Source organism: Artemia franciscana, chromosome 4 (assembly GCF_032884065.1).
Source record: "Artemia franciscana chromosome 4, ASM3288406v1, whole genome shotgun sequence".
In the NCBI taxonomy this organism is placed as follows: domain Eukaryota; kingdom Metazoa; phylum Arthropoda; class Branchiopoda; order Anostraca; family Artemiidae; genus Artemia; species Artemia franciscana.
Window position 1 is genome coordinate 14,090,514 of NC_088866.1, and position 12,619 is coordinate 14,103,132.

Genomic DNA, 12,619 nt, shown 5'->3' on the forward strand with positions numbered 1-12,619 from the left:
TGTGAATTAGCATGAATTAGTGTGTCAAACAGAGTGGAGGTCGAAGTGCAGGCTGGTGGCACTAAAAAAAAGCAACAGCGAAAACGCATGGTAGCAAATACCTTTTCACCTTTTCACAACCAACACAATAAGATTTTTGGAAAACATCATGCAATAAAACAAGCTGGAAAGGCAACGAGTTATACACTGCACGAAGTAACTATAGCATCTTTGTGTTGCCGAACTAAAATTCCTTAGAAGCCAAACTCTACACATATTTTTTCAATTTGTTTAGTATAGTGTTTAGTTTCTAAGTTGCCTGGCTAGGGAGGATATCTCCCACGAATACTGGCAGTCAGCAATGCCATCACCCTTCCTCCTTCCTATCGAAACAAAACGAGACAACAATCAAAATGTATACAAATAAGAAATTGCGGAAGATTTAGAGTTAGATCTTAGTGCGAACCTCTCCACTTTTTCGGGTGGTAAGCATATGAATGCCATATTTTATATTACAATTTATTTTTGCAGTAAGAGGTTAGCTATCACCCAGCTGTTCCTGCATTATAAGCCTTGTCCAAAAATATTCCTTTGAATGAAGAGAGATCAGAAAAATTCAACGGAAAGCCAGCAATTTACCTGAAGGCTCATTGAGACTTCGAATAAAATATGGACTGCGGGTGTTTCAGTTCAAATTCCGTAATAATTTTATGTCGTGTTATTTCAAAAGGAGTCAGATAAAGTTGACATAGAACATTTTCATAAGAAGTAAAGGGAGAGCTAAAGATCATTTTTAGAGCCATATTCTCGAATTTATTGATTAATCGTTGGTGAGACAAAAATACCAAATGGGAAAAGCGTAGTTGAGAAAAACATATTTATATGGAAGTAGTAGTAAGGTGCATAAGAAATTACTCTTCTCGTAAAATATGCATAAAATGACAATGGAAAGGTAAATCCTCTACTTTATTTCAATAAAAATAAAATTTCTAAGATTACAAAATAATTACCAACATTAGATCATTTTTCTTAAATTTTGCGCCCCCTAAATTTCTGCCCCCGTGGCAAGCGCCTCCCTGTCCCTCCCTAAAACCACCCCCGGCTCACTGCATGACCAAACACCCAAGAGCTTTACAGAATCTTTGGTGCTTAGTTCAAAGTCAGTGCAATCTGCTGTTTTGGAGAGAGAGGAGGCGAGAGAGAGAGAAAGAAGGAGGGAGATAGAAGGAAGGAGACAGAAGGATGGAGAGAGAAGGAAGGAGGGAGAGAGTGAGAGAAGAGAAAAGAATAAGAGTGAGAGCAAAGGAGAAAGGGGGAGAGGGAGAGGAACAGGGAGAAACCGAGGATTTCCTTCTTCAACGACATTATACAAGTTTTCTGGAACAGCATGAGTCTAGTGACTTGATCTTGACCATAAATATTTAAATTCAATAATAAAATGAAGTTAAACTTAAAGAATAACATTAGCACGTCAAGAAAAATCAATCACACTAAAATAACTCATATGAACCCTAATTCCTAAATTGCGTATATTATGGTATCAGTATTCTTAAATTGATGGAAACTATCTTAAGCATATTAATAACAAAAATTATGTTACATAAAAACTAAATTAACAAATAAGAGCCAACAAAAATTCGCTAGGGGTATCTTTTTTCTTACCATACGAGTACTTAATTTTTAAAATCTCAGTTCACCTAATTGTTTCAGAAAAGCAGCTTTAATCGTTGAATTTAAACAAAGATAAAGCATATTTAGCATATATAGCATATAGCATATTATAGCATATTTCAAATTCCTAAGATTTAACGCTAACATTTTCCCACAATTTGAGTTGTCTTGTATAAAACTGAGGGTATTTTATCAACTTGAGTAATCAATATCAATGAAAGGATAGGCATCACCGATATTTACATCCAGGAGGTAAATGGAGTCAATCTAAAAGTAAATGATAAGTATTAAAATTACATAAAATTTCCTCTGGCTTCAATACAAGGTGTGCTTTTGCGAACAGTATCAAATGGTTGTAGCTGAAAATTAGTGTTTCATCTGATTTCACTTCTTTCTTTGGAAGAGACTAAAAAATTCTTTTAGGAAAACAGCAAATAATCAAAGAATTTTACCAAGAGACGACAAATACACTCAATTGGATACGGAAAACATTGCAGAGAGAGACTACTAATCAAAGGAATTACAAATGTCTAAATACAGGCAAAAAGTCCAATTTGGTGATTGGTTACAAGATAAAATTAAGAGTCAATTCAGGATATATTTTGACAGAGCCATAGGGCATTTAGATATTCCATTACAAAACTCCTATTCTATTTTCTTAGTCATTGTAGAGTTAGTTATTTGCTTTTAGTCAATGTGAAGTTTCTCAGTTACAAGGCAATGATACTGTAAATTCATTTAAAAGAAACGAATTTCTTAGGATGAATAGGAAGAAGCCTATGAAGAAGGCGTTCCCCAAAAGTATGGGTAACTTAAAACAGTGCAAATGGGAGCTAGTGTAAAAAAAAATACCAACGCCATCTAGCATTTGACGTTTTTGGTATCTTTTTAAGCTTTGTAATCGTGTTTTTTTCCCAAACTGAACCCAGACATTTCTTATTGCTATACAGATTTCGCCTATTTAGACTAATTGCACTAATTTTACGTTATCATTACACCAACAAATGCAAAGAAACGTCAAACACTAGAAATGAAATCTTTGAGCAGTGTTTCAAACGTGCTGATAATGAAAGCGTCTCTATTTTGAAGTTAGACATAAGCTCCATTTCCTGACTATTACCTTCTTTTCCAGTTGCTTCTTAATAGAAACCATTTGATCAAGGTCATCTTCGTGTTGAGCTCGAAGTTTCTCTTTCATAAATTCTAAATCACGACAGCATCTTTCGTATTTTTGCTTATAGATGGCAGCATCTGCCTCAGGATCGAAATCTTCGGAGGTTACACTAGCTGCTAGATACTGGCTAGTTGACCTTGAGCATAAAACTTCAAGTTCAAGACGGTCGTGATCACTGGTTATCGAGTTCAACTTTTCCTAGGAAATGTTGATACAATTAGTAAGAACATATAATAAAAGAATAAATAAAAAGAAATAAAGAAAGATATTAACATATAATAGCAGAGCATATTCACCAATTTAATATACGGTCCACTTTATATAAATATGAAAGAAAAATAAAATAATAAACAGTGTCTAAAGAATGTTAATAAATATTTTACTAGGAATACAAAGCAGAAATTTATAGGCGTAACGAGGGTAATTATTCACCTTAGCTCATTATAGAGCTCTGTGTCATTTGCATCTACCCTCTCACTGCAGGATACAAAAAGAAAGAAAACAAAGAATAAAAACCGCTATATACGACAAAATTATACTAAGGTATTGAATTATCTCTTAGCCTTAAGTTTAAATTTTATATGGAGTTCAATCGCCAGCTTTACATTCACGGAGTATTCTTGGCTTTTTGAATGGAAAGTGGAATAGTTGTGGGAAAAGTCAAGTCATAGCCAATTGTAGAAAAAAGCCAAGACAGATAGTGCAATTAAGTGGGCATCAAGTCAAGGTTAATTTTCACTAATCAATAAAAAGACATTTCGTTTGTCATACGAAGAATTAGCGTGCAACAATTAGTGGTATAGAGATGCAATGTCAGCACTAGCCTAGACCAAGATAAACCGCAAGTAGTAAAAGTAAGGAGACACAAAACAAAAAAGGACAGTTTGTATGAGGTGAAAATCTTAGGAGCAATTCAGGAATTTTGGTGAAACGTACGAAAGTTTTCACAATGAACACTAAAGCATGTGCTATTATTTTGGTACTTAGATTGAGCTGAAACAGGGTAATTCAGGATAAATGAACTAAAAGGATTTCGCTATGTACAATTCTCCAAGCTATGTAAAGTCTAAAAACTAAAAACAATAAAACCAACATAACAAGTGGGTTTTCTTTGATAAATATGAATCACCAAAAGACGTATCTCGTATTTTTGCTTGAATCAGAGAAATTTGTGTGCAGGTTGTGTCGTAAGGCAACAAAACACTTTTTTTTCTTTATCATTCATATTCTGTACTAAAAAAAAGACTAGAGTTAACTTTTTTGTATGAAAAATTACTATTCTGTGAAATAAGTCCAAAAATTCAACGCAAAGCCAGCAATTTTTGTTTCATAGAGATCCCCATGGATTAGGCAACAAGGATATTTCGATTGTTTTTGGGGAGTTCAGGGCCCCGGGAAAAGGGGATTCATGGGGATCCCGGGGATTCTAGGGATCCACGGGGAGAATTATGAATAGTTTTCTTGAATTTCCTATGGTAAGTTAATTTATGGTTTTACTGAGAGTTCATCCAAGACCTATACTTTCAGTAATTATGACAGGATAGACTTGATGTTGATTGAACGCAGAGCTCTTGCCAATAAGCAGCTTAAAAGATTCTTAGGTATTATAAGCCTCAGTTAACTGAGGTGTTCAGACAGCTGGGAACACAAATATTTGTCGTTTTTTAGTCGTTTTCAAAACTTGGAATTGCAAAATATTCATTGTTTTTATTAATTTTTCTTTTTTTTAGTTTTTGTCTGGAGAGTAAAGAGGAAAGTTGAGGTTTAAATAATCACAGCTTCACAGATTATGCAACACATATCTACAAAACTAGCTCAAATAAACTGATTCATAAGAATTCCCTATCTTTATAGAATCGAAAAATAAATGATGTTCTCCCAGGAGGAGTAAGTCCATAAATAAACAGCAAATAATAAAATGCAAATTTTAAGATTTTTAATAATCTTTCCCAAAACATAAAATCGATATCTTTTAGTATACAATTACAATGCTATAAGAAACGAATATAAGCTCGGTTTTCAGTAAAGCCCTAGAGTTTAGAATAAAAAAAAAAAACAACAACTAAATACCACGATTTAGTCTATTTGAGCTATCTTTGTAGACATGAGCTGTATATAAAGAATTTTGTTCATTTTAAGCACTATGCATTTTAAGCCGTATGAAAACTTCGTTATGTTAAAAATAATTTTCTATTGGTTGTTTCTTAAATTTGGACAACAAGACATGGGAAGATCTCTGTCTAATTTAGGAGATGAAACTAAAAATGTCAACCTGCGTTTTTGTTAAAATACGACATTCAATTTATTGTGTACTTTTTCTTGGTAATCAAACTGAAAAACATTTTTACGGTGAAGTTTTGTTTGTACTTCGTTACGTTTAATTGGCTTGTTATTTTTAGTGTTCTATTTAATCATTATAGCCCAGAATGTTATACGTTCTTTAAAAGTTTAGATCAAGAAAATGATCTTCTGAAAAAATTTGGGGAGAGCTAATTTTGGAGAACCCAACTGTCTCGATTGTATCCTGCATGCTTAGTTCTGAAGAGATTTTCCATGGAAGAGAACTTACATGACACAGTATAAATGAATAATGCTGATAATAAAATTAGAATAATGATCCTATGAGAATGAGTGTAAGTTTGTGTCATTATTATACTTTTTTAGTTTATAGTTTTAAGTAAAACCTCAGTAATACGAATATGAGGGCTCTCTCCCTAGTTTTCAAGAATCTTATGAAAATGAGCTTTTTGCAGGTAACGCTGTGATCTCGGCATACGTCTTGGCTTCATCTACCACAACCCGAATAACTGCTGAAAGGGCATTCAGTGATGTTACAATTACAATTTTTATATCTGGGGGGGAGAAACATATATTTTTGAATGTCCAAGGAGTGGGGGAAAATTATCTATTTTGTTCTATTAAAATATACCAAAACAGCAATTTTTCAATATGAAAATACTAAAGGATGTATTTTCCACAATACATGGGGGGGGAATCCTGAGAGGGTAGTGTTTTACCTCCTTTAATTTTCCCACGAAAAAAACGCTAAATTTTGTCACTAAGATATGGATTCTGAGTGTATCATCACCAGTACCTTTCAGATGCTGCAGATAGAAAATCGGTTGTTTTTGAAAAAAAAAACAAAAAAAAAAACAAATGAACTATTTTCACTACGCAGTTTTTTCTTTAGAAGCACGGTTTTTTAGTTTTCATTTTTTTTTCATATCCGTGGCGCAATATCTTTTGTTCATGAGAACGGAACTAGATTTTTGTCATTTCCGTTCAATTGTGCCGTCTCCCAATATTCTACGAGAACTTGTTTGACAAGATCACTCCTGGAAAAAAGACCGAAAGAAGGAGACACGTCAGTGCGATTCATGCAGAAGTGATTTTCCCTGTTGTTCAAGGTCGAGGACTATAAGTCTTCAGTTTAGAGTTTTAGGCAATGGTTATTCCGATGAAACATTTGCCGTCTGGATCAGCCATGATTTTGAGGGAACTCAAGCACTTTCAGTCCTCGAAAACTTCTTTCAGCAACTAACTTTACTATTAAGTTAAACTACTATAATAATTATCATTCCTGAATATTCTTTAACGAGAGATTTTTTTCCCCGAATCAGTTTTCTTTTTTGTAAAAATCAGGTTTTTAACTTTAGGTCACGATTTACCGTGGTTCACTCTTTACTAGGTGACAACTAATGCTGCAACCATAATCGGTAAAAGTATCATCTTTCATTCAGTTTATAAAAAAAATGTCATAGTTTTTTTTTTTTCACCAGATAAGATTTCTCTGATTTGTGCGTCATTACAATAAGTGCCATCACTTCTCTATGTAATTGCCTCACGGCCGAAGAGGTATCCCCCCTTAAAACCCAAACATTATTCTCTTCGCTGCATATTATCCTCAACAAGGTCAATGGTTTCAAGGAAATTGCCTCAATGGATAGTTATATTCATACAAAGTTGCAGCCACGTAAAACTGCACCGATATATTATCGCACCCACGGAAAATCGGCCTTAAAAAAAACTTTGTAATTATCCCTTCAATTAACTAATAATTCAAAAAAATTCAAAGAAAAGTAAATAGTGATGCTTAGACAAATTGCAATCAAAGTAGTATGATGCTTAGTTTAAAATATTTTAAACAGTTTCCAAACAGTTAGTTTTAAAGAGTTTCTATTATGAAAGTTACATTTTTTTCCCGATCACTTTCCAAATTGTTTCATTGGCTTTGATTAGCATTGATTTACTACTACACTTTGTAAAGTTTAATCAATCGAAGTAAACATAATTTTTGAAGTAACTGTAATATATTATGAAATGAATATTAAGCAAATTGAAATCATTTCCATATCATTTCCAAATATTCGTCAATATGTCAATATTTATTAAACTATCGATTTAGGAACATGGTTTTTCACCATCCTAACCCCCATACTAAGGCCGTGTCCAAGTTGAGGTATTACGGGGGTTGAACATTACCCCCCCCCCCCAAAAAAAATGTCCGACTAGTAAAAACTTAACAAAAATGCATATAAACAAATTTTTTTGTATGTTTTTAAAGTTTTTTTTACCCCCTCCCCCCAAACAAAAACAAAAACGGTAGTTTTTTCAATAATGTTTAACCAATATTGCTACAAAATATTCAGATGAATGTGAATTGCGTAAAACTACGTCGATATATTATCGCACCCACGGAAAATCGACCTCAATAGATAAAACCATCACGCACATAAACAACCAGCAGCGTTTAATGATGCACAAGACCAAGCCCTTTTATCCTATGATAAGAAAAACGATAACACTCTTTTTCACAAGCAGATGATAGTTGTGCTATGGCAAACAATACCAGTGATGCTTATGTCACTATGTGACATAAGCAATGTCACTATGTGACATAAGCAATGTCACTATGTCTGATGACAGAAACTATTGAAATTATTTAAATATGGTGTAAGGTTGCCGTTTCAATATATTCAGATTCAAAAATTTAATGTTTGTAGGGATCGAGTTCTTTTTAGATCGCCTGTCCCGGCAAGCACAAGTGGTGTCTAAGGGCAAATTTTCCGTTCCGGATTCTTTACACCCATTAGTAACATAAGCTTTGGTCCAATAATTTTAAATTGGCATAATGTTAATCCTTGAAAATGCATTGAATTCCCTATACTTCAACCCTTTATCATCTCTGCTAAACATTACACAACTTTAACTTAAAAATTTACAGATCGCCTGTCCCGACAAGCACAAGTGGTGTCTAAGGGCAAATTTTCCGTTCCGGATTCTTTTCACCCATTAGTAACATAAGCTTTGGTCCAATAATTTTAGATTGGCATAATGTTAATCCTTGAAAATGCGTTGAATTCCCTATACTTCAACCCTTTATCATCTCTGCTAAACATTACACAACTTTAACTTAAAAATTTTCAGATCGCCTGTCCCGACAAGCACAAGTGGTGTCTAAGGGCAAATTTTCCGTTCCGGATTCTTTTCACCCATTAGTAATATAAGCTTCGGTCCAATAATTTTAAATTGGCATAATGTCAATCCTTGAAAATGCATTGAATTCCCTATACTTCAACCCTTTATCATCTCTGCTAAACATTACACAACTTTTACTTAAAAATTTTCAGATCGCCTGTCCCGACAAGCACAAGTGGTGTCTAAGGGCAAATTTTCCGTTCCGGATTCTTTTCACCCATTAGTAACATAAGCTTTGGTCCAATAATTTTAAATTGGCATAATGTCAATCCTTGAAAATGCATTGAATTCCCTATACTTCAACCCTTTATCATCTCTGCTAAACATTACACAACTTTTACTTAAAAATTTTCAGATCGCCTGTCCCGACAAGCATAAGTGGTGTCTAAGGGCAAATTTTCCGTTCCGGATTCTTTTCACCCATTAGTAACATAAGCTTTGGTCCAATAATTTTAAATTGGCATAATGTTAATCCTTGAAAATGCATTGAATTCCCTATACTTCAATCCTTTATCATCTCTGCTAAACATTACACAACTTTAACTTAAAAATTCTCAGATCGCCTGTCCCGACAAGCACAAGTGGTGTCTAAGGGCAAATTTTCCGTTCCGGATTCTATTCACCCATTAGTAACATAAGCTTTGGTCCAATAATTTTAAATTGGCATAATGTTAATCCTTGAAAATGCATTGAATTCCCTATACTTCAACCCTTTATCATCTTTGCTAAACATTACACAACTTTTACTTAAAATTTTTTAGATCGCCTGTCCCGACAAGCACAAGTGGTGTCTAAGGGCAAATTTTCCGTTCCGGATTCTTTTCACCCATTAGTAACATAAGCTTTGGTCCAATAATTTTAGATTGGCATAATGTTAATCCTTGAAAATGCGTTGAATTCCCTATACTTCAACCCTTTATCATCTCTGCTAAACATTACACAACTTTAACTTAAAAATTTTCAGATCGCATGTCCCGACAAGCACAAGTGGTGTCTAAGGGCAAATTTTCCGTTCCGGATTCTTTTCACCCATTAGTAATATAAGCTTTGGTCCAATAATTTTAAATTGGCATAATGTTAATCCTTGAAAATGCATTGAATTCCCTATACTTCAACCCTTTATCATCTCTGCTAAACATTACACAACTTTAACTTAAAAATTTTCAGATCGCCTGTCCCGACAAGCACAAGTGGTGTCTAAGGGCAAATTTTCCGTTCCGGATTCTTTTCACCCATTAGTAACATAAGCTTTGGTCCAATAATTTTAAATTGGCATAATGTCAATCCTTGAAAATGCATTGAATTCCCTATACTTCAACCCTTTATCATCTCTGCTAAACATTACACAACTTTAACTTAAAAATTTTCAGATCGCCTGTCCCGACAAGCATAAGTGGTGTCTAAGGGCAAATTTTCCGTTCCGGATTCTTTTCACCCATTAGTAACATAAGCTTTGGTCCAATAATTTTAAATTGGCATAATGCCAATCCTTGAAAATGCATTGAATTCCCTATACTTCAATCCTTTATCATCTCTGCTAAACATTACACAACTTTTACTTAAAATTTTCAGATCGCCTGTCCCGACAAGCACAAGTGGTGTCTAAGGGCAAATTTTCCGTTCCGGATTCTTTTCACCCATTAGTAACATAAGCTTTGGTCCAATAATTTTAAATTGGCATAATGTCAATCCTTGAAAATGCATTGAATTCCCTATACTTCAACCCTTTATCATCTTTGCTAAACATTACACAACTTTTACTTAAAAAATTTTAGATCGCCTGTCCCGACAAGCACAAGTGGTGTCTAAGGGCAAATTTTCCGTTCCGGATTCTTTTCACCCATTAGTAACATAAGCTTTGGTCCAATAATTTTAAATTGGCATAATGTTAATCCTTGAAAATGCATTGAATTCCCTATACTTCAACCCTTTATCATCTTTGCTAAACATTACACAACTTTTACTTAAAAATTTTTAGATCGCCTGTCCCGACAAGCACAAGTGGTGTCTAAGGGCAAATTTTCCGTTCTGGATTCTTTTCATCCATTAGTAACATAAGCTTTGGTCCAATAATTTTAAATTGGCATAATGTTAATCCTTGAAAATGCATTGAATTCCCTATACTTCAACCCTATATCATCTCTGCTAAACATTACACAACTTTAACTTAAAAATTTTCAGATCGCCTGTCCCGACAAGCACAACTGGTGGCTAAGGGCAATATTTCCGTTCAGGATTCTTTTCACCCATTAGTGACATAAGTTTTTGTCCAAAAATTTGACATTGTTTTATAGTTGTTTTTTTTTTTTTGGCAAAAGAACTTATTTGACACAATAGACTGTTCATGGTACCTCACACCCTCATTAGGGTTTAAGCAGAGCAGCCAAATCCATATACTCAACAACAGCTAGTTAGGGACTACAATCATCATTACAGGATGTCACAATTCCATGGTTTGATTCCAATTCCATTTCTGTGGTCTCAGTTTCCAAACCTAGTCATCATTTAACGACTGTAGTGTACCAGGCCGTATCCAGGGGATTATGGGTTTGAACCTCCCGAAATGTTTGTCCGACTCGTAAATAATGTAACAAAAATGAATATAAACGAATCTTTGATGCGTATTTCAAAGTTATTTGTGACCCACCCCTCATTCAAAAAAAAATTCTTTCGTAAATTCTTTTAAAAGTTCTAATGTCCTTTTAAAGTGACCAAAAAGATTGGAGAACAACTAGACCCCTTCCCCCGTAAATTTTATCCCAAAATCGTCCTATCAAAATTTTGTGATAGCCATTTTGCTCATCATAGTTGAAAGGCCCAATAACTATGCCTTTGGGTATGACAAGATAAAAAAAAATCTATTAGTTAGTGTGACATGTGGCTCATACCTGTAGTTCTTTTACATCTTTTTCAAGTTTGAGTCTTTCCGTCGTCTCAGCTTCCAAACGTTCAGTAGCTAAAACAGCCGTTGAATGTTCTTCAGCTAGATCATTGGTAAGTTCGCTCACCTAAAATTACAATTCAAACGTTATCAAACTTGGTTGTTTTTTTCGCAGGCAGCAAAAAAGATCATGAATATGTTTCAACTTTACCCGTACAAACTCAAACACATACAACAGTTAGCTGGCATCACAGCCCAGAAGAGGAACGGAAACTAGCTCCAACTGTAAGTGCAGATTAGGCCAATTCTTATCCATATTACAAGAAGAAGATGGACGGATATATTTCACGAAAGACCAACTCAAGAAAACACCCAGATACTTGCCAGGATAGTGAATCTGACAGAATTTCATGAGAGGTAATTGAATGCATTATCTGTAAGTCTGTTAAATATTTCGTCTACATACAAAGGTATATATAGTTATATTATAACATTAGGGTTGTATCATAAAAGTTACTGACACGATGCTTCACAGTTTTGGCAACCACTTTTTTTTTTTTTTTTTTAAATGCCGAGTTTTGCAATTGGTCTAAAGCTTTTTGCATTAGTCTTGTTTATAAACTTCGCAGCACAAATCTCCTAAATAAATGAATAAAACCATTCAATGGCGGTTCATAACATGAACAAGAATTTGTCCAGTAGATTTAAGCATGTTTCTTGGCATTGAAACAAGGAAATTGGCAAAAATGTTTGAATCTAAGATACAGGTTCCTTACATCTAACTATACGATATGATTTTGAACATGGGTCAGACATATTTATTTATATATATATATATATATATATATATATATATATATATATATATATATATATATATATATATATATATATATATATATATATATATATATATATATATATATATATATATATATATATATATAATTTAGTGAAAGTACTCAAATAACTACAAACCTCATCTTCTGACAAAACTTCACTTCCTCCATCCTCTGCTGCAGATTTAAATTCTTCAGAGCTACCACTTCTCTGTTTTTTCCAAGCTTTCCAACTAAATCGCCGTTCACTCTTTGCCCACTCTTCACTTTCATCATCCTCAGGATCATAAAAAGTCTCACCAAAAGCTGTTACGCTTTTACTCCTTGGTTTATAGTTTCCTACCTGTTTCCATTCTTCCATCACATGATCAGTCCGAGAAAGGAATTCTTTAACTGACTTGGTTAGTTTTGCACTAACTGTTTTGTCAAGCTTATGAGCAGGAGCAGTGCTGAAATGATGTTTGACACCCACAGGACGCTTACGAGAGCCCATCAAAAAGCTCATTCCAGCATTGATGACAACACTTTCATTTTCATGAGTAGGAGCAACAGATTTAGAGCGAATGTCTTTAGACATTCTTGCACGCATAGACTGAC

The 12,619-nt window shown here is 34.1% G+C and overlaps 1 protein-coding gene across 1 annotated transcript in view; it reads right to left on the reverse strand.

The window, feature by feature from the left end:
• The window catches only part of LOC136026030 (unconventional myosin-XVIIIa-like), a 381,572-nt gene that overhangs the window by 83,065 nt on the left and 285,888 nt on the right, over positions 1–12,619 (reverse strand). The window contains exons 22-23 of the mRNA XM_065702187.1: positions 11,191–11,310; positions 2,771–3,022 (exon numbers count right to left, since the gene is read on the reverse strand). Of these exons, the coding sequence (XP_065558259.1) occupies positions 2,771–3,022; positions 11,191–11,310 (372 nt within the window). The remainder of the gene's footprint in view (positions 1–2,770; positions 3,023–11,190; positions 11,311–12,619) is intronic.